The sequence below is a fragment of the Ictidomys tridecemlineatus genome, chromosome 4 (genome assembly GCF_052094955.1).
Source record: "Ictidomys tridecemlineatus isolate mIctTri1 chromosome 4, mIctTri1.hap1, whole genome shotgun sequence".
In the NCBI taxonomy this organism is placed as follows: Eukaryota; Metazoa; Chordata; class Mammalia; order Rodentia; family Sciuridae; genus Ictidomys; species Ictidomys tridecemlineatus.
In genome coordinates this window covers 146156529-146182828 of record NC_135480.1, presented here as the reverse complement: position 1 = coordinate 146182828, position 26300 = coordinate 146156529, and the positions used below count along the sequence as shown (strand labels likewise).

The 26300-nt window shown below is 32.3% G+C and overlaps 1 protein-coding gene across 12 annotated transcripts in view; it reads left to right on the top strand.

Annotated features, from left to right (window-relative positions):
• Nucleotides 1-26300, top strand: part of Rfx3 (regulatory factor X3) — a 300010-nt gene that overhangs the window by 236198 nt on the left and 37512 nt on the right. For 11 of the 12 annotated variants that reach the window (XR_013438109.1, XM_040285704.2, XM_078047591.1 and 8 more), the window contains 7 exons: nt 2219-2340; nt 4012-4124; nt 8074-8189; nt 8691-8845; nt 12848-12945; nt 15818-15967; nt 22587-22795. Coding sequence is in view for 10 of the 12 variants with exons in the window: in XM_040285704.2 (XP_040141638.1) it covers nt 2219-2340; nt 4012-4124; nt 8074-8189; nt 8691-8845; nt 12848-12945; nt 15818-15967; nt 22587-22795 (963 nt within the window). In the remaining 2 variants the exon portion in view is untranslated. Of the gene's footprint in view, nt 1-2218; nt 2341-4011; nt 4125-8073; nt 8190-8690; nt 8846-12847; nt 12946-15817; nt 15968-22586; nt 22796-26300 lie in introns of those variants that run through there. The other variant, XR_013438110.1, reaches the window with a different exon arrangement.

The window sequence follows — 26300 nt, the reverse complement described above, 5'->3', positions numbered from 1 at the left end:
AGTAAGTTAAAGTCTATAGGGAATATATTTCCTCTTCTCCGGGATAAACGATTCAGATTCCTTTAACTACTTTGGTTAAACTCTGTGAATTCCAAACTTCACTAACTTAAATTAAGAAACATAAACAGTTTTCAGATATATTGTTAGTGATATAAAATTTCATAGTTGAAAAAAAGAGCTAAAATCAAATTAAAAAATAAATGAGAATAAGAAACTTCCCTAAATGAAATAAGGATGTAGTCATTCAAGTCTGCTAGAACAGAATGATTAAGCAACTGCTCCCCTATATAAGTACACAAAGTACTTGCCTCACAAAGGGTTAGGGTTAGGGTTAGTGTTAAGAAAAAAAATGCAGAAAAAACATTAGATTTTTCATAAATTACACTTCTAACACATCTTCCATTGTCTTTTGGTATGGTCCTGAATGGGGGGGGGGAAGCTTTCCAGAAGATTTTTCTATTCAATGAAAGAGTAGGTTTAAATGCCTGGCATAACTTCTTTATGTAAATATAAAAAAATACCACAGTGAATCTCTCCATTATGTATATCCACAAGAAATGACTTAAAAGAAATAACTATGGGTAAACTGACAGAAATATCAATAGAGGAAAGGGAGCAAATGGTGGGGAGAGAGAAAGGGAAGGAGAAGTACTGCATTCCTAAGTTAGAACAAGATAAATTCCATATTTGTGGAATTATGTCAAAATGGATTTTACTGTCATGTATAACTAAAAGAACCAATAAATAAAAGAGTATATTTTTATATATTTATATTAGAAAGTACCAACTAATATTTTGTTGTTGAGGAGGTCATCACTAAAGTTATAACCATAGAATGAGATGAGTTGTACCATTTTCACCCAGCTCATCCTTTGACTTATCTTTGCTTTCCATAGTTGTTTGTAAGATACTGTAACATAAAAAATAAATGTCAATATCACTATGAGAAACTTTGAAATTTTCATGAAAGTTTTATTTTTCTAAGTTATAATTGATAACATGCAAGTCTGAATCATTTCTTAAGTACCCTGAGCATTATTTGGGTGATGTTTCACCAGATCCATTCATTTCATACCTGTTGTCAGAGTACAGACATCTCTAAGTATATAGTAATCACAAGTTAGGGCATTGATATTTACAATAACTTCACACTATTGATGTAGTTGAATTTTGGTTTAAATAAGGGTTAAGTAGGTGGTGAGAATATCTAGTTCTTATGTTTATAAACACAGTTAAAAATAGCAATAAAGGAAGGACTAACATGATAATGGGAATGAAGCTATTTCTAGGTGATAAGTTTATTGTAGATTATTTAAAAATTCTTTTCTCTCATTTCTAAAATGAAGAAAAATACTTACAATCTGAGAAAAGAAGAAATTAGAGCTGCCGCTTACTTATTTTATGTACACTTGTCCTAGAAGACTTGCCTGAGATGTTTTATATATGATTTTTCTCTTCTAAAAAGTTTTTTTCTTTTTCTGCTTGCTGCTGATGTACATTTTTTCTATTTTAGCAATATGAAAAGTACATAAGGTCATATAAATAAGATCTAAAGATAAATACACTGCTGTAGCTGACTTTTTTCTTCTTTTATTTTGGTAAACTAGGTTTGTAGATGTATTATTGCATGTATTTTGCTGCAAAAGGATGCATATAGTCTTTGTATTTGCAAATGTGGATAAGAGTCTAGAGAAATGAATGTGTTGAGATACATATGAGATTTTAGGAAATACGAAAACAGTATGATGAGATTTGTAGACTGATTATATTTATAAATACTAATAAGTTGAAAGCCACTCATCAACATTTTTTAGGTCCCAGTAGGCTCCTAGATCTTAGTTCAAATTCAAGTTTCAGTGTCTTAAAAATGTTTCTAACTTGATCCATTGGCCTCCAAAACTTTTCAAAATATATACTAATACTAGAAGCTTGGACATCTGCTGCTGCCATCCATAGAAATACCTTATAATTCTTTCATTCTTATGTAAATTTCTGGATTTTCAAACATGGTTCCTTTTCCTGTTATTCTGCCCCCTTTGTTCTTTTCACTATTGGAGAAAAAATTGCCTACATCCTAACTTTATGAAATTGTTAAGGGAAAAAAATTCCTACAACTATCATGAGACATTAAAGAAGACAGATTACAACTGAATGCCTTGGAGTTCGGGATAGTACAAAAAAGTAAGGAATAATTTTTTTTTCCATCTAATATTTTTAGGTACAAGCCTATGCAGAAAGTGGATGGGGTTGCAGATGGTTTCACAGGAAGTGGTCAGCAGACAGGCACATCTGTTGAGCAAACTGTAATTGCCCAAAGTCAACATCATCAACAGTTTTTAGGTATGTTAAGGTGTACTGCCTATTAGTTGCTCTTGGGATTTTGAAGAGAACAATAAGTCTTTTCTCCCAGTACAATGTCCATTACAAATGTTAATTACATAGAAAGATTGTTTTGAAACTATGTACATCATATAGTTTTAGTTCATCTCTACTTTCCCACTTGAACTTTATTTTTAAAAGTCTTGAGCAAAGTAGGACTTTGAAATGCATAATCCATTAAAGGGTATAAAAGTATTTTCCAGAATTTATATTAATTGGCTTATGTTATTAAAATTATGCTTTGTTTACTTGCAGTAGTTATTTCAAGGACCAAAAAGAATTCTATTTTTCTGTATACAAAGTTGTATTTGCAGACAGTATCAGATTAGAAGAAAATTGTATTAAACTTTCAAAAAGTAATTTATTCTTTTACATTGATCCTAGTGCTTTCTATTTTTGTAATTTTTAGATAGTATCTATGTTTCTTGTTATTGAAAGAATTAGGAAGTAGAACTACAACATTTTACATATTACTGCGATAGCCTAAGAACAAAAGTAGCAGTTAAATTTAATGCAGAATTCTTCTGGAAATGAGCATGCATAGTGTTCATACAACATATCAACTTGCATAGATGCAGTCAGAGAGTGTGTGTGTATGTGCTTATGTATGCGTATATATGTATCCATGTGCACTTTCCAACAAAGACAACTGGAAGAGACTCTCAAATTGGAATGATTACTGAAGTTGAAAATGTGGCAGTATTTCCCAAATTAAAGTCCTCAGATATAGTCTTGTGGACCCTTGAGCTTTCAATTAATTTCAAATAATGTCAAAAAATAATGAAATCATGTCCTGAATTTTGCCTAAAAGCTAAAGCTAAATACAGTTCTGCAGTTTTACTTGCCACATTTATATTTGAGTTTATGATAAAGCAAGCACCAAAGTGTATTTACGATAATTGTCCAGAGCTAATGAAAAAAAAAAAAAGAACAGAAAGAGACTATGTAAATTATGCCTTCCTCTCAAGGGAAGGCTAAATCATGTCCCTACTCTCTGTGTAGAGGCAAGTTTCACAGTCATTTGAATGCAGAAGAATAATGGGCAAAGTACCAATCATGTAATATATGTTAGAATAGGCCTATCAAATGCAAAAAATCCTGTACTACAACAGCCGATCCCATGTTCATGTTACAAGAGATAATCTAGTTATAGGACAATAGTATCATCCATTACATCAAATTAATGTTGTTAAATTTAACTTTATTTTTGTGGTTTTCTTTGTATTTCATAATTCTCTTGGCTTCTGATTATATTATCTGAACATAATAAATTTAAGGCTACATTTATTTTTTGTGCAGTTAAGTAGCATGATAATGAAAATAACTAAATTTGGTACCAGCAAGCTTGAGATATTTTCTTTTAATAGAGGCCTGGGCTGTAGGATTTCTGATATAACTGGAGTGAAAATTTGATTTCTAAAAATTCCTCAGTGTGTACCCTCTATTCTTATATTTTGTGCTGATCATGTTGTTAAGTTTTGCTTGCAAAATATTAATTTGAAAAGTCCTTGTTCTTTGGCCCTCTGACCTCTAAATTTTTTTTTCTTTTTAGTCTTCTGAAATTTTTCCTCATTAATCTGTAATTGACACCATCCACAGTAGCTTTTTTCTGTTATGTTGTCATGGTAACAGATGCATCTCGAGCACTTCCAGAGTTTGGAGAAGTTGAAATCTCTTCTCTGCCAGATGGTACTACCTTTGAGGATATCAAGTCACTGCAGAGTCTTTATCGAGAGCACTGTGAGGTAAGTCTTTTCAAATGTGGTATGAACATGCACTAAGTTTTGCCAGAAAATTTGTTAAAGCAAAATAATCAAGCTTATTCCTAGAGTACACATGAAGTTAGTACTAATTCTTTTGAGCATTTCTTTGAGCACTAATAAATTCATTTTTCTTCTTTCTTGTCTCAGAGTGGAGAGGTGAGGAATGCAGGAAAGTGAGAGTACATTTTATTCTCCATTTCTTAAGCCTATCCTAATCTGAATCCTTTGATGCAGCAATTCCACTTCTAGGTATTTATCCTACAAAAATACTTACATATGGGTGACAAGACAAGTGTACAGGGAATTTGTTGCATTATTCTTTTTAATTTAAAAGGTTGGCTATATCTAATAGGGAACTAGATAAAAATCTGGTACTGTACAGCCAGAGAACAGACAACCCTAAATATACTAAAATGGAACAAGTGCCAGGATTTAATGTTAAAAGAAAAATTATAGTGTAAAACTATATGTAGCATATTTTCTTTTAAGTGAAAGAGAACATATATATACATCTCTCCAGAAAGAACAGGAGAATGTTAATAGTGATTGTCTTTATAAAGGAAACCAAGTGACTGGGAATCAGAAGACTGATTTTTTTAGTGTGTCCTTTATCCTTTTGAATTTTACACCATGGTATATTTCTATTAAAAATGATTTCTAGAAATGTTCAATAAAGCACTTCAGGTTTTCCTTCCAGGGAGCATGAGGCTCTAATTTTGTTTCATTTTTTGTGGTCAATTAAGTTTCTCTTGGTGTTTTTGATCCCTGTTCCTATTGTCCTTCCCACATGATGTAGTTTAGAAGGTGAGCTCTCTGCATGCCAGCATATTAATAAATCTGCAGCTCACCTGGTAGGGAAGGCATCATGGATTACAGAGTTTTCTTAAGTGCTTCTTCTTTTGAAAGAGGATTCTATTTAGAATTTAAATAGCTATATTCCAAGGGTATTTGTTATTTGCTTAAAAGTTGAAGATTATCTGTTGAATATCTGGGATAGTCCTCCTGACTGCTGACAATGCAATGTGCAGTAAGAAGTTTCAGCTTATAACACTCACAGATTTTTTTTCCCACTCCAGAAATAAGAATTGCTTGGGTGAATCGAAGTATTGGTCAAGGATGCTAAGTTATTGACAACCAGGGTGAATTCTCTCCTTATTAGCAGAGTATGTGCCAGAAATGTTCTTCAGTGTTCCCTACCAGTTCCCAACATTTCTTAGTGTCATTTACTTTTGACTGTTGTGCTTTCGCCAAGATGAGAAAATTTCTGGATTATCCTTATATACATGGGGAAAAATTCTTTCTACAGCTGTCATCAAATTCAATGAAAGTTTGTGTACAGATTTTTTCTAAACAAGTTTTTGTTTCTCTGTGCTCAGATGAACCCTGCTTTAAGCAACCAGCCTGTAAAAATATAGTTTGAATTTTTTAAAAAAAGTTTCTCATATTTATTCAGAATGTAAGTTTGAGCATAAATATACAGTAAGATTATTTACTTCCTAAAGAATTGCAGTATGATTATTCTAAGTAAGAGACTCCTCCAATAAGATGAAAATATGCTTTGGATTATAAAATTTTCATGAACATACCAATTGTCAGGAATAAATATACTCTGCATGAAGAGATAGGACATGTATAATAATTAATCTGTGTGGAAAATGATGGCCCATAAAATAATCCCTATTCATTTCAAAGTCACAAGTGTCTGTGCCACTTTTCATGGGGTGGGTGGTGTACATAGAAAAGAAATACTCTAATTATTTTTTCCTCTCAGACTTTTACATTTTTGAAATACAGCTCCCTAAATCTCATGTCCAATCCTGTAAATAATCCTTTGCCCTAAGGCAGTGGAATATGCCTTATATTATTTTAATTTATATCTTAAAGTGGGTGGACAAATAATAAAATGTTTCATTCATTTGTAAAACTGCCTCAAATGAGGTTGATGTTGATGTCCTTTTCAAAAGAGTTATTTGAGATTATTTAATTCAAGGATATATTGAATATAAGATGCATTCATTGAACCCCTTTATTTGCCTTACTTTATTTCACATTTCCTACAGTTTATATTTTTAAAGAAAGACTAATATTCCTACTTTGCTTATTATTTGGAATTCTCATAATTTGTTTATCAAAGATTTCATAAATGTCACTAGTTTTGTTATATAAGGAGCAAGTACAATTTTCTACACAATTTGCTCCAGCTATATGTTTTTCTTTTAACATATACATATAGTGTTCTTACAACAGTCTCATAGTAGAGGTATGTAAAATATTAATAGCTGTTTCACACTTAGAGATATCTCTTGATATGCCTAAACTGCATTTTTGGAAACCAACTGTAATAATTTGCTTTTGGAGAAAGTTTTTATTTTTGTTTGGGCTAAGGGACATCTGTATGTCCTTTATTTTTAGGGATTGTTTTAATTTTTACTGACTTTTTTTTTGAGATGTGGTCTTGAACTATTTCCTAGAGTGGTCTTGAACTTGCAATTCTCCTTTCTCAGCCTGCTTAGTAATTGGGAATACAGACAAATGCTGCCACTCCCTGCTCAAAGCTCAGTTTTGTATTTTTGAATGTTGCTGAGGAATGTATTGACTTCATTTTCACTGTCCAACAAACTGCTTGCAACATTCCCTACTCATTCCCAAAAGAGTAACTCTAAACAGATTTTTTTTTAATATTTGAGTTAGTCTTAGGTTTTTAAGTCAGCTATTCTGTGTATCATGTATAGGGCTATCTCTACATAAATAGCACAATTCTATAATTATTAAATTATAGAGTATAAATTATTGTTCTTTTTGCCCAAAATATTTAGACAGACTCTACTTGGCCCATTCTCTCTGCTTCCGTGAATTTTGAAGATCTTGATGGGGCTCTTTTACCTATTCTGGTTCTCAATTTTTGATGACTCCACATTATACATGCATATAAGTTACTTCTGTCTTTAAAGGCTCAAAATACTCACAGAATCGTGTGTCTTTTCATAAATAAGTGTCCTTTTGGCTTCATATCTAACAGCTAATTTATAAATTAATTGTAATGGTAGACTGAGATTAAATCTGGTCATCATCAAAGTTAATAGGAAAAGTAATATATTTTAGCATCATTTAATAAAAAGCACGAAGAAAATAAAGAAACGGAAAATTCCTTGATGCATCTGGAAAATGGTTGTAGAAACTAAAATTAAGGAGAAAATGAAGGTGAGGACCCTGGGGATAAAAAGGGTTAGTCTTAAAGCTGCTCTCTACAGGGAGTGTGCAGAAATGGGTTAGATTCTTTGATGTTAAAGGGAAGGCATTGTGTGACCAAAGGAGGGTGCTTCTTGTATCCTTTACTACCCAGATAAGTGCCATCCTCTGAAGGCCTGATGACTGTATACTTTGTTAAAGCCTCTCTCTGGCTAGGAACATCCTGGTCAGTGGCCTTAGAAGAGTTAATTCAACCCTAACTCCATTTTCCATAGAGAAGCACCTCTACACTCTTGTGCCCCATTTGATGACCAGTGGTCACTTAGCCCCAAGAGGACTAATGTGAATTGATCACTTGCTATACTGTTCCTGGTCTGAGAATAGATAGAGGCAGAAGGAAGCAGCAGGTAAAGGAACACAAGAAAAATAAGGAAGAAAATGGAGAAAAGAAAAACAAGCATAAAAATGGAGAAGAAAAGAAAGGTGAAAGAGAGGCTAGGATATGATGCCATTATAGAAGGAATACAAGTTATCCTGCTTAATTTTACAAGAGTTTTTTTCCTTTTATTTTCTAGTTAATCACTTTGTTTCCTTTACTTCCATTGGTAAAATTTAGTTCACTTTCACTATTTGTTAACTTATGAACCCAATGAGATATTTACCATATAAAGTCTCATTAGACTCTTTCACCCACCCTGTAAGTAATATTGTGAGGTAATACTGATACCATTTTGTTTTATAGGCAATATTGGATGTTGTTGTGAATCTTCAATTTAGCTTGATAGAAAAATTGTGGCAAACATTCTGGCGCTATTCTCCCTCTACTCCAACTGATGGCACTACTATTACCGAATCAAGGTCAGAATCAATATGCTTTTCCAGTTCATTTTCATGACTGAGTAGGTGTTACAGCTAATGAATTAGAGATATGTATACCAGTTGTGAACCTTACTGATAAAATAAAGTGAATAGATTAATGCTTTGGCCATCCTAGAAATAAACCGCAAACTGCTCTCTTGAGGTTTCAGTGTGTGTGTATATATATATTTATACACACACACATATAGCTCCCATTTTTATTGATATGGGGGACAACAGTAGAGCTATTTCATCCTCATGAAATTGCTATCATATCTGCCTTTCAGACCATCAGAAAAATTTAATGTGTATAGGCAACTCTGGGGGAATATTTTATATATATATATATATATAAATATAAATATAAATCCAGCCATATGGCACCAGTACAGTGGTGGTATAGTTCTAACCTCAGTAATATTTGATAAACTATTTTTAAAGTCCATTTTCTTTTTTATCCTCATTTGCCATCTATTCATTTGCTACATTTATTCACACCAGCAATCTGAGTGAAATAGAAAGTCGACTACCGAAAGCAAAGCTGATAACTCTGTGCAAACATGAGTCTATTCTGAAATGGATGTGTAACTGTGACCATGGGATGTACCAGGCTTTGGTGGAGATTCTCATCCCCGACGTCCTTAGACCTATTCCTAGTAAGTTAAATGCAGACAACTACGGATGCTTTTGTTCTGATACATTCCACCCAGGAAGTTTGGGGAAGTGACATTGCAATCTGGAATGATCCTAATTTTATTTAAATTTGTCAAATAGGAAACATGCAAAAGAGAATATTGCATGAAAGTAGCCTAGAGCAAAACTGTAATAAAAGGGGGAAAATTATCTGTTTTCCAATCTTTCACTTTCTTTTTGATTAAAAAAGCCAACCTAGAGATGTGCCAGCCCTATAAACTAATTGTAAGAACACTCCCATTTTAGGCAACCATGAAAAATTATTTTACTCAAGGACAAGTTCCCCTTCATATAGCAAAAAATTGCTAAAATCTGTAATTGCAGATCAGTCCCTTACATAGTTACCGTTGATGTGAAATGAATTTATCTTGGTCTTCTGTGAAGTTTAATTTCTTTAAAAAAGCATTTTCTTTGTCACCTACATCATGTTAAGAACTATAGACTTGGTTCCTATTAACAATAATGGTTAACTGGTATTTTAAGAGAAAAATCTATGTAACTACACAAGCATTGTATTTCCACTATAAAGCAAGTAGGAATTACATAGATAGCTTAGATTACCTTTTTAAGTGATGGTGCTTTTTAAACTGCCTTGTTACAAACAAAGCTGTTTTCTCCAATGATTAGTAAAAAATGCTATTACAGATACTGATAGAAGCACATGAAACTATTTTTTGCCTGCATCAGTATAAGCATATAATGATGATCCTTTACTTTTAAAGAAATGGTACAGTTTCCACTATTCCCTGACATTAATAAAGTAAAAGCATTCTTTTGGCTTGTGAAATTGGCGATTAAGTATGCACTTCAAGTACACTGTTCACAGATGATTTTTGTTAATTTTTTTAAGAAAGCATATAAATGTAGTAGAAGAAAAGGGAAAGATGTTATATGTTTATACTTCTCCCCCCAAATATGACAGACAACAAAAAGAGGTATGAATTCCCCACCACCTTAAAGTAGATGCTTAGATATGTTTACATATAATATCAATGAACACCCTCATAAAATTTATGAAGTAATAAGTGAAAATAAAAGAAATCCACTGACATCGTCCCCAATTTTTATAAATTGCCAATGTGTTTCTTATTATCTGCACCAAGCTTCCTGACTAAAGAGTGATGAAAAGTGATATTGTCATGAAAAAATTTCACTATGTAAATTCTTTACTGGTTTATGCTCCAGAATCTGATTCCCTTGTTTCTCTTGCTCCCTGTGCTCTGGGTGATTATCTCTAGAGATGTTTAAGAGAAGCTGCATAGGGTAGTGCATTAGCCTATAATATCTTACTGCTAATATTCACTTTTCCTCACGAAATACAAGAAGGCATGGTAGTGAGTGCTTTCTTTTTTGAGGCAAATCAACATCAATATTCATTAAATTGTTTTGAAATATTTTGTTTCTGTACTAGCATCATAAGACTTTGTGACCTTAACAGTGCTCTAATTTAAGTCATGTATCAATTTTAGTTGACTTTAAGTCTTAGAATTTTAAGTACACAATACAATTGTCCTTTGTCTTGCAAATTTTGATTTGATAAACAGTTTATTCTGTAGTTGGTCTCTACACTTAGCAGAAAACTGAATAACTTCTCTGAAATTATGAAATGTATTTCATGTACCATCCTACCAAATTTAATTCCCATTCTGCAATGAGGCTTAACAAAATTAAACTTTGAACACAATTTAAATATCTGTCTTCTAATTATGAATTTGAATACTAACCTTGAGTAGGTTGAGACAAGTCAGTTTTGGAATAAATTTTAAATTTCAAGCCATATATTCATTTGTAAGTCTTTAAAAGTTGTTGTAATCAGTCTATACAATTTTGATCTTACGTGAATCCCTATACAGCAAGCAAACTTAATTTTATATTTAAAAAATTGTATTTTCCTGGCTACTAGTACTTCACTCTACCATTTTCTGTCCAGATGGGATTTCTTTTTTTAACCAAAAAAAAAAAAGTCTGCACATCACACTAATTTAAAGTCAGCTTGAAGCTACTGTATTCTAAAATACATTTATCTGAAAATGAAAAAAATAAGTCTAAAATATTGTATAAGAACTCAACTGGCCACACTTAAATGTTATGAATATAATTAAAGGCGATCTAGAATGTCATTTAGTACAAAAACAGTAAAACCTTAAAATTATTTAAAATACATGGGCTGGGGTTGTGTCTCAGAGGTAGAGAGCTCACCTGGCATGCATGATGCACTGGGTTCGATCCTCAGCATCACATAAAAATAAAATAAAGGTATTGTGTTCACCTACAACTAAAAAATAAAATTTAAAAACTTATTTAAAATACAGAGTACATCTTTTTATTTTATTATCTTCTTCACCTAAAGTTTGTATAGATAAAACAAGGCCCATATAAATTTTTTAAAATAATATATATAGATTCTCATATTTTTAGATTAAATAAATATTAAATATTAATAGTAGGAAACATGGAAAATGCAAATTGCCAAATTGAATCATGAACAAAATTTTACTGAGTTTCAAAAGGTTGTTAAGGTTTTTTCACTCTCTTTCATTTCCATTCATGCCTGCACTCCATGGTTCTAGTACATAACACAAAAGAAAGATATTTTTCTTTCTTTTTTCTTTTTTGGCTAATGTGGGAAACTTTTGAGATTCCAAAAGATCAGTTCTCAAGAAATTTCTGATTCAGAGTTTCCAATTCTCATGGTTAAAAGTCCACACTTCTTAAGTGTTTTCCTAATCAAAATTTAGGTCATTTCAGTCTCTTCTGTCATTTGACCATTAAATAGATCTTTTTAAAATACTTAGTTGTTTTTTTATTGGAATAGAAAACTTTATATCCTTTGCAAATAATTTAAGTGAGTTAAAATATTTTTAAAATCTATTTTTACAAAGCTAATAGAGAGGTATGTCAGACTCACTAGAGCACAGAAAGAAAAATCAAATAATTTAATCCTATCATTGATGTTATATTCTTGGGAGCAGTTGGCCAAAAATGTAACTTCTTAATTTCTGATAGTAGACTATAATATTTTGATATCTACCATATAGTAGGAAACATGCAGAAATTAATTTTATGTTCTGAGTTCTTGAAGCATTTATTCATTAAATATCTAAAACTGCTCCCCATAGTGTGGAGCTAAGGGCACAGAGGAGGTAAAAGTACTACTGGCTGAATGACTTGTTGAGGAATTTCAGTAAGCACATTCCTTTTTGTAAAATAGTCAGTTGTCAGTGATGAATGAAGAAGCTTCTGATCATTTTATTACCACCATAAAAGTTTCTGTCACTTAGACCTATCCCAACTTCAGGTTTTAACAAATTTTATTTGAAAAATATTGAATGAACTTTTATTGGTTTAGGTGACAGTTTTATCACAATGATGTCTACCTACCAAATGAAGTAGAAAATAGTTATCCAAAAATTTTGAGTCAATTTTAATTTTTACCTTACTTTTCAACAAGTGAAAGATAAATACTATTATTCATAGATTCTAGTGTAAATAGATGTATAGAAAAACAGTGAAAAAGAAAAAGGTGTGCACTTTGTTTCTTTTTAAATAAAGAAATGAAAATAGATTAAGAACTCAAAAATAATTAAAATGAGGAATTTATAAAGAAAATAGCCTTTGAGTACAAAACTAGTAATGAAAAAAGTGTTTTATCTAAGAGAGAAAATACCATAAATATATTCACAACTGGTATATGTTGCTGTAAGCAAAAATGTTTGAATGTTTTCATTTCCCAAAAAAGTATCTTAATATTGGGAACAAAATAGCTTAAAAGAAATTAAATAGCCCAAAATATAATTCTTGGATACTTTGAGAATTTCACAATAAGGTTAAAATTTCATCAATAAGGACAATATAAATTCTATTTTATGCTATATTAGATATTATATACTTGTGTTTTCCCTTATTCCAGCATAAAGACTAACAGTCTTTGGTATCTTTTTCATTTTGCCTTTATTTTCATTTAGGTGCCTTGACCCAAGCCATTCGAAATTTTGCAAAAAGCCTTGAAGGTTGGCTTTCCAATGCCATGAACAATATTCCACAGAGAATGATACAAACCAAGGTACACTTTGTATCTGCTTTTTCTTTTGTCTTTAGAGAAATTCTCTTTAAGTGAAGAGTTATAATTGATTTGGTATGTATCAGGAATGTATAATATTAAACATAGCTTAAGATATGAATATTCTAGTCTAAAGATATTTTACTAGAGATATTTCACATTGCTTGCATTATGAATTTTCATCTCCAGGTAATCTTCTACTGGTTCTATTAGTTTAGGTTAACCTGTAAATATATCACCATATGAAGATTGGACTGATTCTGTACTTTATTTTAGATACCATAAATCCCATTTGCAGCTTTTAGTCCATTATTATATTATTGAAGTCTGATAATGAATATATCTAGTCTTTCAGTTTAGAGACAAAGTTGATAGGCTGAAGTTCATATAACAGACAAGTCTTTTGGGGAACAGAAGTAGTTTCTAGTTCTTTCTACTTTGGTTTAAGGTTTTCAATAAAGCTTTCTATCTCTCTCAGGCCTGGTAGCACACACCTATAATCCCAGCAGCTTGGGAGGCTGAGGCAGGAGGATTACAATTTCAAAGCCAGCCTTAATGATTTAGCGAGGCCCTGAGCAACTTATGGAGACCTATCTCTAGAGAAAATACATTTACAAAAGGCTGGAGATGTGACTCAGTGGGAAAACACCCCTGAATTCAATATCCATTGTCAAAAATAAAAAATAAAAAAGTTTCCATCTAGAAGGCAACATTTTATTTAGGTGTCCACTAACATTTCATTTATTGCTCTACAGCTATGCTGATCATACAGTAGAGTTAGTTACATTTATATGTTTACATTTGAATTTTAAATTAAAGTTAAGTGAAATTAAAAACTAAGTTTGATAGTCACACTAACTACATTTCAGGTGCTCAATAACCCCATGTAGCTAGTGGCTACCATATCTGGAGCATTTCCATCATGGCAGAAAATTCTCTTCAAGCCACACGCAAATGAAAGGTGCTATTTGATTATGACAGAAGAATTCTTTCCAACTTGCATAATCAGTCATATATATAACAGTACCTCAAAAGGTGAAAGTACTTCATCCCCCAGTGTCATCAGAGTGAATGTAGTAGCAATCTGGCTGCAACACTGTCCATCTCATTAACCTCCAAGGTTGATTTAGATGATTTTCCATGGTGGAGGGTACCCTCTGTCCTTCCACTGTCACTGATAGGCAGTCTTTTTTTAGCTGTTCTATCAATGAAGATAATTTACCCTGAAGAAGCAGCTTTCCAATGACTCTGTCTGTGGGGATCAAAATGCCTGGGTTTATTGGAGTTTATGGAATTTCTGTGCAAACTTGAGTGAGCTACTTATCTTCTTTAAATCATAATGTGTGTCTAATAAGATAGTTATAACAGTTGAACAAGGTGATGTATATGAGTCACTTTAACCCAGTGCCTGACACATAAAATGTACTCAATATAAAATACAAAACCAAAAAAAAAGGAAGAAGACTCTTCTTTGAGTATATTTGGGTACCACTGTAAGTTTCATACAGTCCTAAAACATCTCACAATCAAGATAGAGCATTCTTTGTCCTGTGACCATCGTGTCACTCAGCCAATTGACTTTATAGCTTCTTCCTTATATGTCCATAAACAATAAAATACCATATCTTCCTGTATATGTTAGTTTTTAACATATTTTAAAAGGTAATCATTAGATCTACTGTATGTGCAACAAATCTCCATGAAATCATGAGAATTAGTTAACCAGACTGCTTTTTCGTTCTTTTTTTTTCTTCTGTATTATCTTTGATGTCTTTCAAAATAAACTGATTAATTCAAGTTTCATCAAGAACAATGGTATATTTATCTAAAGTGGGGAATTATTGAGAATTTAGGAGTTTATTTTCAAAGGTATGAGAGATGAGAAAACAAAGGAGGAATGGTTAAGCATTCCAGGATAGCAGAAGTGGAAAGTATTACTAAGGTCTGAAGAGGGTAAGAAGCGAGAGCCATGGCATTAGAAAATCCCCTCCTTCCCACAGGACCATAGTAGCCTTAGAAAAGGAAAGCAGGTTTTGTCCAAGCAGGAAGAAAGCAAAGATTGTGGGAATAAATACTCTGACCACTCTTCAATCATCCAGTCTCCTAACAGTGCTTCCAACTGGAAGCTAGAGGGCAAAGGACAAGGTTAATTTAGTCCATTTATGTCTGCTTCTCTGGGCACAGAGCAGGATGGAGAGGAATGGAAAGCAAATTTTGAGGGGCAAATGGAAATTTCCTGGATAACCCTTTTAAAGAAATTCAAATTCTGAAAGAGTTGTTTTTGCTTGTCTTTGATGAATTTCTTAACTAATAAAAAATTATGAGTTCCCTCATTTTGCCTTAAAACCATCCAAGTTGTTATAATAAAGGCCATAAGAGTGATTCTGATTGTTAGAATTCTGAAAAGTATTTTTTAATCCAATTTTAAAAATTGCACTCTCTGGTTGAGTTTTCCAAATTAAAATATATATATATATATATATATATATATGTTTTTACCTGCCTATTTTTAATTGGCTGTCCAAAAAAATGTGAAAAAAGAAATGAAAACCAACTTTTTTTCTTCTTCCATAGACAAAATCATTTCTTGCTGTGGATGAGTAGTTACTTGCAAGATTGGTTTAATTAATGCTATGGAAGAGTGTGGGAGTTTGTTTTAGTCTTGACCTCAACATTCTCAAAAGCAAAATAATTCTTGGTTTAAGAGATTTAAATGCTATAATTTACAAGTAAACTCTCTCAACAAATGAATGGGAACTAAGTGTCAAAGGGAAACATTTAATTTTGGCAAGGGAAAAAAGATTTGAAGATTGCAGTGGTTTCTTCTTTTACTGAAGGAAAAAAATATTCTCAACTGACTGGGGTTTCTTTACAGGTTGCCGCTGTAAGTGCCTTTGCCCAGACTCTGCGAAGATACACGTCACTCAATCACCTGGCCCAGGCAGCTCGTGCAGTACTTCAGAACACTTCTCAAATCAACCAGATGCTCAATGACCTCAACCGAGTCGACTTTGCCAATGTCCAGGTACTCCATTTTCTTACATGACATGTGTTTAAAAGAAAGATATCCAATTTGTTCTTCTAAATTAGGAACATCATTTTTTCTTTAAAGCCTCAAGTATACACAAGGAGCAGCTACATTCATAGTGTCCTGAAAGAGGGGAGTTTTGCCCTTATTTGATTTTATTGCACCTGTGTTTTGTGGGTGTAGTCTGCTAAGATAAATAGTCCTAGAAGGCAGCATAATGTATCACCAGGGTTTGCTGAATAGTTAAAGGATAATGAAGGTCATGGTCACTGAAATTAGACAAGAAATTAACATCTTCCATTTATTATCTCTGGGATATTGGGAATGTTATTTAACTACTCAGGGCTTTGTTTTCCCACCTTAACATTTACGTTAGATTGTTTTTTACCTATTTAGTAATTTGCACCATGTCAAGCACAAGGATATTTGTTATTACAGTAATGCACCTTGAAAGAACTAAAAACAATTCTATTTCAAACTTTACTAAAGATGCCTAGGAAGTATTCTTCACTTGAAAAGAATAACATACAATAAATAGGGCTTCTTTGATAGTTTAAATGAAAAATATTTTAACCTTATGATCAAACCTTAAAAACCGATAGTTTAGAATACTATTATAGAGTTCTAACAGATATTTTATTTCTGATACAAAATAATAAAGCTAATTGTTACCACATAAAGATAATACCATCGTTGACATTGACCAAATTATATTGTTATATTGTATGCATATACAAATATGTAACAACAAATCCCATGAAGATGTACAACTAAAATATACCAATAAAAAATAATACCATTATTGATCTAAAGCATAAGCAACAAAGGAAAAAATTTCATAACTGAATATAATCAATTTAAATAGTTCAAAAAATACCACCAAGAAAGTATAATGACAACCCACAGAATGTCAGATAAATTTTGCAAATCATATAGGATTTGTGTAGCATATACAAAATAAAGAATTGATACAGGATTTGTGTAGAATATTGAAGAACTATTACAACCCAATAATAGAAATTCAACCTGATTAAAAAATGGCAAAAATTCAAGTAGACATTTCTTTAAAGAAAATATATAAATGTCCTCCTAGGAAAAGATGCTTTACATCATTAGCCACCAGGGAAATGCAAGTCAAAAAACATAAGGATATACCACTTCACACACACTAGAATAAATATAGGAAAAAAAAAGAAACAAAAAATCCTTAATCAATTTTGGTAAGGATGTGGAGAAATTAGTGGGACCTCATACATTGCTGATAGAAATGCAAAAAGCTGCATCCACTTTGGAATTTTGGGCATTTCCTCAGAAAGATAAACAGAGTAATTGTGTGACTTAGCAATTCTACTACTTGGTATATACCAAGAGAAATGAAAACATATCCATATGAAAAATTATACAAATTGAGTATGCCTTATCCAAAATGCTTGGAACAAGAACTATTTCAGATTTGAGAGTTTTTCAGATTTTGAAATATTTGAATAGACTTTACCACTTGAGTGTTCCTAATCCAATAATCTGAAATCTGAAATGCCCAAAGAATCTGAAACTTTCTAAGCATGGAATACAGAATACTTTTCAGATTTTAGAACATTTCAGATTTTGGACTTTCAAATTAGAAATAGTCAGCCTGTACTTAGGTGTTCATAACATCATTATTCATATGAGCCATATAGTTCATACGTCCATCAACTGATAAAAAGATAAGCAAATGTTGTATGTCTACATAATGGAATATTATTGGGGCATAAAAAGAAAAGAAGCTGTTTTCTGCCACAATATAAATTAACCTGAAAAACAGAAGTAAAAGAAGCTGAGTACAAAGGACTACGTGCTTGATTCCATTTCTATAAAAGTCTCTGAATAGGTATATTATAGAGACAGAAAGTAGATTGGTAATTGTTTAGGGCTGGGGGTTTAAGGAGATTGGGAGGCAACAGATACAAGGGAAGTGGGATTTCCTCTGGGTGAAATGAGAAAGTTTTAAAATTGATAGTGGAGTGGGATGCAAAACTATGAATATACTAAAAAAAGACTTATAACTGTATTATTTAAATGGGTGAATTGTATGTTATGTGAATTATTTCTCAACAAAGCTGTTGAAAATACTGTGTTTAACAAAAAAAAAAATATTAATGACTACATCTCTACATTCGGCCTAGTTTTATCACCTAAAATATATTAAAAGTACTGTTTGGGCTTGGTCCATTTTTAGGGTACAATAAATTAGTTATGTTCATTGTGACTTTCATGGATTGGGTTCAAATTTTTGGTGTATGTAACTTTTTTTCAATCTGTCGATTGATCTCTATATGCAAATATACACATATCCATATACACATGCAAACACATAAACATTAAAAGAACAAACTATCTTGGGTTTACAAATCTATTATTTACATATTTCAGTGGATTTACACTAATTGATTTACTGAGAATGACTACCAGAAATCGCCTTAAAATCTGTATTCTGATGTTTATTTCAAATATGTTTAAAAGTACCTTAAGAAAAGTTAAAGTAGCAAGACAATTTCTAATTTCAGAAAGTAATTTAAGCTCTATAACAGAAAAATATTTCTAATAATAATTTCTAATAATATCTGAAAATGTTGCTAAATGTTTTATTAGCATCATTTTCACATATGTAATTGTACATGTCTACAGTCTTATAAAGTATTGATACAAAGGAGTTCTTTCCTGGTTATATACACCAATCTTGAGAACACCTTTGCATATAAATGCTCAATGATATGTCTGCTCTACTACTTATCATCCACCCAGCAACTTGGAGGCTACCCTAACCTTTTTCTTCCTCTGATGTAAATTATCAAGTTTATTTGAGTCCACTATGTCAGTCATCCATACTGAAACCTATCTATTAAGCACCTGATCTCCAAAACATTTTCTTTTCTTCAGAGGACTGTGAATATAATGGTGAGCTCTTCATTTCACCCTACATTTTACTTGTCTCAGCTCTCTTCATTTTAATGAGTGGTCTCTTGCTCCAGGAAGCATATTTTGTCTTTAACTCTCCTGCTTTTTTCCTTTTCTGTTCTGAGCTTTTCCAGATTTCCCCAGGGTCCCTGCTTCCCATTCCATCATTATCACTATCCCCTATTCATTTGAGATATGTTCCTGTATATTCTAAGATTAACCTTAGTAAGATTGACAAATGTAAGGGTAATGCTCTAGGAATAAGGAGACTTTAATTTGAAATGTAGGAGTCAATATTATAACATACTAAGAGCTTGAAAGTTTCTTTCAGGATTGGATTCCCATAAATCTCTTTCTCTACTTCATTCTCCTCTAATTAAATCATCTTTCCTCATGCATTCAAGATAATTTTTCTATTGCAGTATAATTGGTTTTCTTTCTGCCTTAATTGATAGTATTACAGGGGTATAGTTCTCTGGTTTTTTGAGCATAAATTGTTAGTTTTTTCATCTATATTATGTGTTAAATGAATTGGATGTTGTGGACTGATAACCTAACTATTGAATATACTTGCATTTCTATATTTAAAAAGCATTCTGATTTTGAAGTTCCTGACTACTTATCTTTTGGGATATAATTTTTATGTAAGTTAAGAATATCTTTAAGTGTTCATCCTTAGCTTTTTCAACTATAAAATGGAAATGTCTAAATTTCTTTCACAAAGAAATATTTACAGTGTCATCCATTGTTAGCATGTATTCAATCTAGGGAGTAGTAAAATGAAGCATAGTAGAAAAATAGTTTGAAAAGCCAGATGATTGTACTGTGGTTTTATTCTCTAAATTAGGTATTAGATTATCATCGTCTCTTGGCAAAAACGAATTTCCACATATATAGTGAGTCTGAAATGATATTTTTCCATGGTACCAGTAAGTTCTTTACTCTCCTTTATCAATACACAAGTCAAAAAACAACCTCCCCTACAGGGTAAGCATTTCAGTTTGCAAGATGTAAATGTTCTAGAGATGTCTTGCACAACAAAGTACATATATTAATACTGTTAAGCTGTACACTGAGAAATGATTAAGATGGTAAATGTTATGTGTTTTTATCACAATGAAAAAATGCTTAGACATTCATGAAAAGCCATACATAACCTTTCCCTATAACTTTTCTCAATGCATTTAATTCTTTCATTGGTAATCTTATGGACTCTTAAATTGATTAAAATTTCTGGAAGTCATTTTGTACTGCATATTAATATATCAACCTATTATGTAGATTTGTCATAGAAATAAGTGAAAAAGTAAGTAAAAATATAGTTACAAGATTGCTAATTCCAGATTTATATTTAATAGTAAAATTTTGGGGCGAACAAATGTCTAAGTATATAGGATTGGTTATATAAAAATTCATTCACTCAACAGTAAGTATAGCTGTATATTTGCCTACATGGAATGACAGTTACATATCATTAAGTAGGATATCTTATAATCCTCTTTTATTTTAGTTATTTGCATATACATATGCATATGCATAAATAATATAAAATATACATAAATATGTGTAAGTATTTAGAATAAGTATATTACAAATATAATAAAATATAAATACATGTGTACATAATATAGCATATGTACATATTATGAAATATTCATAGACACATATTTATATGCAATTAAAGCTTGAAATGTTTATACATCAACATATAGCTATCTTTTCTTTTTATGTATTCTTAATATTTTGCTCCTTTTTCCTTATTTATATTTTCAATTTTTCTATAATAGTATTATAGTGTATTCACAATATTTAAAAGTAATATTTAGGAGGTAATATTCAGAAGAACTGATAATTAATTAGAGAAAAGAAAGAATGATAGATAGGACATTATATTATCAGTCAAGACATGGAAAACTCTGTAGTAGGTTTCTGTGGAAAAATAAAATGAATTGAATTTGGGGAAATCTGCATTTGAAATGTCTCTAGGTTGAAATGACCCTTGAATAAGTAAAGTCTATAAGATCAGATGAGATGCTAGAACTAAAAGAATGAAATTAGAATTTTATTCTGTTGAAATTGTCAAATTGAATGAATTTATTCTCCAAGAACATAGAATAAAAGCTATCGACACTGTTTTTAGAAAAATACATATTTAATGGAATATTACTCAGCATTAAAAGAGAATAAAATCATGGCATTTGCAAATAAGTGGATGGAGTTGGAGAATATTATGCTAAGTGAAGTAAGCCAATCCCAAAAAACAAATTCTGAATGTTTTCTCTGATGTGAAGTGCTGATCCATAAAGGGGAGGCAGGAGGAGCATGGGAGAAATGGATGAAGTTTGGATAGGGCAAAGGAGAGGGAGGAGGAAGGAGGGAACTTGGGGGTAGGAAAGATGGTGGAATGAGATGGACATCATTATTCTAATTACATGTATGAAGAAATGAATGGTGTGACTCTACTTTGTGTATAACCAGAGAAATGAAAAATTGTGTTCTGTATGTGTAATGTGAATTGAAATGCATTCTGCTGTCATATATTGTTACATTAAATAAATTAATTAATTTTAAAATATTACATATTTGTAGTGTCTTATGTTTAGAATTAGGACCTTCAGACACCTGTTCAAGAAACTCATCTTGGAAAAGTTATCTGGGCATAATAAACCCACTTTCAAAATACTTGTTAAATTTGTTTTTCTAATTTTATGTTTAGAAAAACAAGCCCACAAAGATTTAAATTAATTGCTTGAGGTCAGTTTGGTTGATTCAGAACTGAGATATTAAAATCTGTTTTTTTCAACCAGTTAAATAAATATTATTTTACCAAATAATTATATTTTAGCCTTGAGAGAATAGTTCTTTTTAAAAATTTTTAAATAAAACACAGCACTAGAAACATCATAGAACTTAAGGCAAGTACTGAAAAGTAATTGTAAAAGTTCTTATTTTCCTTACTATGGCCAAACATGAGACTTCCTGACCAGAATAAGAAGGAAAATTGCAATATCCAAATTATTTTGGCAGGTAGCGTGTCAACATTTTCACAAAAGAGGAGTTGTTGTTTTCAGTTCTGTGAACTAATTTGCATTCATAGTTTTGCTTTGATAACCCTTGAGATTTTTGTTCCCAATCTCCAAATTCCCACAGCATATGCTTCTACCTAGTACCATTCAGTGTTCACTTTTATTTTAATCATAAGGGACCACTTTTGGACTATTGAATCTATGTATCCATCTGATTTATTTTAAATCCTCTTATATGAATCATTTTTAAAGTTTTATCTGATGGGGAATGAGAAATTTTGAAGGCAGTATTAAAAGCATAGGATGAAAAACAACTTAGATACCATAGGTTCATAATTCTACTTTTCTTAAGTAGTCATGTATTCTAATCTCTTACACACAACTAATGTGGAAATACCAAGTTGTACTTTTATTTTTTTTCAAATAAAACTTTTAAGTCACATAACTTTTTCATATACCATAATGAGCAAGAACAGTATTAATCCATTCATGCTGATAAAAGTTTTTTTTTAATCTACAAGTTAATTTCCTTCATCTGTTTAACTCTTTGAAGCTATTATTGTAGTTTCCCACTTGTGTCTGCTGTGTGTACTGACAGTCAATGAAAAGATGCTGAGTTGAAATTTTCCTTTGCTCTCTGTGAACTGTCCCAGGAGCAGGCTTCCTGGGTGTGCCAGTGTGATGACAACATGGTTCAGAGACTAGAAACAGACTTCAAGATGACTCTTCAGCAGCAGAGCACACTGGAGCAGTGGGCTGCATGGCTTGACAATGTAATGATGCAAGCCCTGAAACCCTATGAAGGAAGACCCAGCTTTCCTAAAGCCGCCAGGCAGTTTCTACTGAAATGGTCTTTCTACAGGTATCATCTTAATTTTCCCTAAGTTTTCTTCATAGTGTATGTGTATGTGTATGTGTGTGTGTGTGTGTGCACTCACTTTTCAGACAAAAGAAATGAGTGTAGACTTTATGGAAACTTTCTGTTGTAAGTATCTTCAGCCCAATCCATGTATTACAACATCATGATACTGAAGCAGGAGATTTAAGGAAGTTACTTTGGTGTTCTAGGAGAGGAAATCCTAGGACTCAAAGCCCTAGAAGACCTCAGAAGGGATAATCTGAGATTCTATTCTGGGATAGGTTCAGCAATAGTCAGAAAAATATACAGCCCTTAATGCAACATGTATTAATCTTGAGCATTAACACTATTATTGTTTTGCTCTCATGTTCAATGATCCTCAAACTGTGATCCCTATGCCTGTAGCATCAATATCACTTGGAAACATTTAAAAATGCAAATCTTTGGTCTCTTCTCCAAGCCTAGCTAAATCAGAATCTTTGGAGGTAAGGCCTAACAAACCATGTTTTGAAACCTTCCAAATAATTCTGATGCATGCTCCAGACCAATCAATTAATCAATCAATTATAACTGTTTTCAAACCTGGCTACATATCAGAAATCAGAATTAATATTAAAAAAAAAAACAGAGGGGAACCAAAGAAGGGAGAGAATAGAAATAGGAAAGACAGTAGAGTTAATCTGGTATAATGTTCTATGTATACATATGAAATTACTTAAATGAACCCCACCAGCATGCCCACCCCAAAAATGGGGTTTTAATTAGAGTAAGATATATCCTAGACTTGTATAATTTTATCAGCATGGGTTGTACTGTCATGTATAACTAAGAAGGAATTCCCTTAGAGTAAGATATATCCTAGGCTTCTATAATTTTATCAGAATGGATTGTACTGTCATGTATAACTAAAAAGAATCAATAAAATAAAATTTTTAAAAAATATAGGTGCCTCCTGAGACCTACTAAATCAAAGTCTTGGTGGTCAGGAAGTAGTGATTAGGAGTAGGGATAGTCAGGATTGGGCCTTTTTCTTTTTTCCCTCCAGAATGCTATCTTGGTTGTTCTGATGCACAGCCAGTAATCTGGAAGATAGTAACATAGCTTACTGATAGGATGAATCACTTTTTGACTAAAATAATGCAGATAGAAATTAATGTTTCTGTACAAATAGAAGTACCCCCAAAAGAGAAAGGATTTACTGATTATAGGATGTGTGATAGCAAATCAAATTGAGATGAGCAGCTGACAAAAGCTCTACCAAAGAGTTAAAAACATCATCTTTGACCTGTATTGGTTAACATTTATACTAAATATATGTGGGATGGAATTGACAGATAAAGTTATATTTTACAAGTTAGATAACTTATATTATTAATCCTGGCATTTTTTCTTGTGTTTTTACTTCTTTAAATAAAGACAGCCCCCACTGACTTAAGCCTGAAAGCTATACCTACTTAGAGATATGGTTTATCTCTAGTTTAGATCTTGTGCAACTATGAACATATCAGAAAATAGTAACCATAGGACATACTCATGTTTATGACTGTGGGTATATTGTGGTCATTGTCTGTGCATCATTGGTGAGTCCAAAGCTAGAGATAAGGAAGGAAAGCATACAAATAAGTAATAACAATTTAGTAACTAACACCAGTTGTGAACCAGTAAATCCAGACTCTTTTTTAGAACTTGTACCTTGTTTTACCCACCTTTATAAAAATGGAACTCAGAGGTCTTTTAATTTTTGTTACTTGCTTTTTTACATTAAGTGACTTTTCTTTCTCAACTAACTTTATTCTTACTTCTTAAACTGAAGTAGAGGTACAGATTCACTGGATATCTAGTTTGCTTATCCTTAATTCCTAAAAATTATCTTCTAGTGTGTAGCCTAGGGTAAAATGCAGTGAAGGAAAGTCTGGAAGTGTTTTGCTATTGTTTGGTTTTTTGTTTCTGCAATGGAATATATAATGTATATAATTCCATAGTTCTGCTTCATCTCTTTAGCTCACATAGTTTGAGAGTACAATGTCAAGATGTTGCCTGAATCCATGACCCACTGGTGTGCTTTAGTGAAGGCACTTCTAGGTTAACAAGAAATGTTAGTTTTTCCTCAGTATACAGGAAAGTCTTGGAAAGCATCGTCATTGTGTGCTCAAAGTAAATGCAGCAAGAGTAGAGGTCATGGTAGAATTCAGTATTCATATTTGGGAACACTTCTTGAGAATATTTCAGGTATTTTTCCCCATTTGCTCAAGGGTCAATATTTTATTCAGGTCTTTTTCCCAGAAAATAGTATAAATGGTATATGTGTTCCATGAATGATTGATGCAACAACAGCAACACTGATTGGCTCTTCCAAAATGTAAATGATCAAAGCAGAGACCATCCTCTGCATTAGAAAAAGCAAGGAGGTGGTTTTTTTGTTGTTTTTCCCTCCTTCTTCTTCTTCCTCCTCCTCCCCCCATTCTCTTCCTCCTCCTCCTAGCTTTCTATGCTGTTACTGTCAGGCTTGCTGTTACTCATTCCTATGGGTTTCTCCCCCTGTATTTAGCTGATATTATTTTAGAAACACACCCCTGGAGCCTTGGTTTCCACAGAGATCTGTTGCAGGTATCTTGAAAGGAGGAAAAAAAATATTTCTTGTTCTCTGTAGATATGCAAACCCAGTAGATCATTACTTGCTAGCCTTGTGTCCTCCCTGAGTTGGGTATAATTGGCTTGTTATTATTAGACACTATTATGGTTATTATTTTCATTTCAAAAGGACTTGAAGGCATATAGTTCAGGGCCACAGAGGAAAGGCACATTCAGACAGATGTATACCTCCTGCTGGTAGGCAAAGTCAATAGCTTAAAAACTTAAGACTCTTTAATAACTGAACTGTAGTTTACTGAGGCATAAGAACATATTGAGTAATGAAAACTGCATTCACAAACTATCAGGGAAGCAGGATGAGAGTATTTATAAAAATGTTTTTGGCATTGTAAATGCCAAGAATTTGTACATTTGTAAATGCCATTGTAAATTTGGCAGTCACATTCATAGACCCTTTATGTTCTGAAATCAGATACTTAACCTCCTAATTTCTAAAATTCTGTATATATATTTACATGCACAAAAATATAGAAATGAACTGGCAGTGAATCATGCTAGCAGCAGTTGATCTATTGCTGCAAATACAATCTGCTCCAAATGCAATCTCTCCTTGCCTTACCTGGCTTTGAATGGCTAATGTTGACTTTCTGGAAGATAGGAAAAGAGCCACTGCCTTTCTTGGGCAGAAATGGAGACGTTATATGGGCCATTACTCAGCTTGTGTGTCTTTTGGGTGATAGAAGAAAGCATTCCTCAGGGTTACTTTGAAGATCATCCAAATATTCCAATTTTTAAAGGAATAAAAATACTATGGCATTGGCCTGGTGTGTGCAAGGCCCTGAGTCCAAACCTAGCACTGCAGAAAAAAAAAAAAAAAAAAGAAGTGCAGCTTTCATGCCGTGTCTTGGAAAAGGAC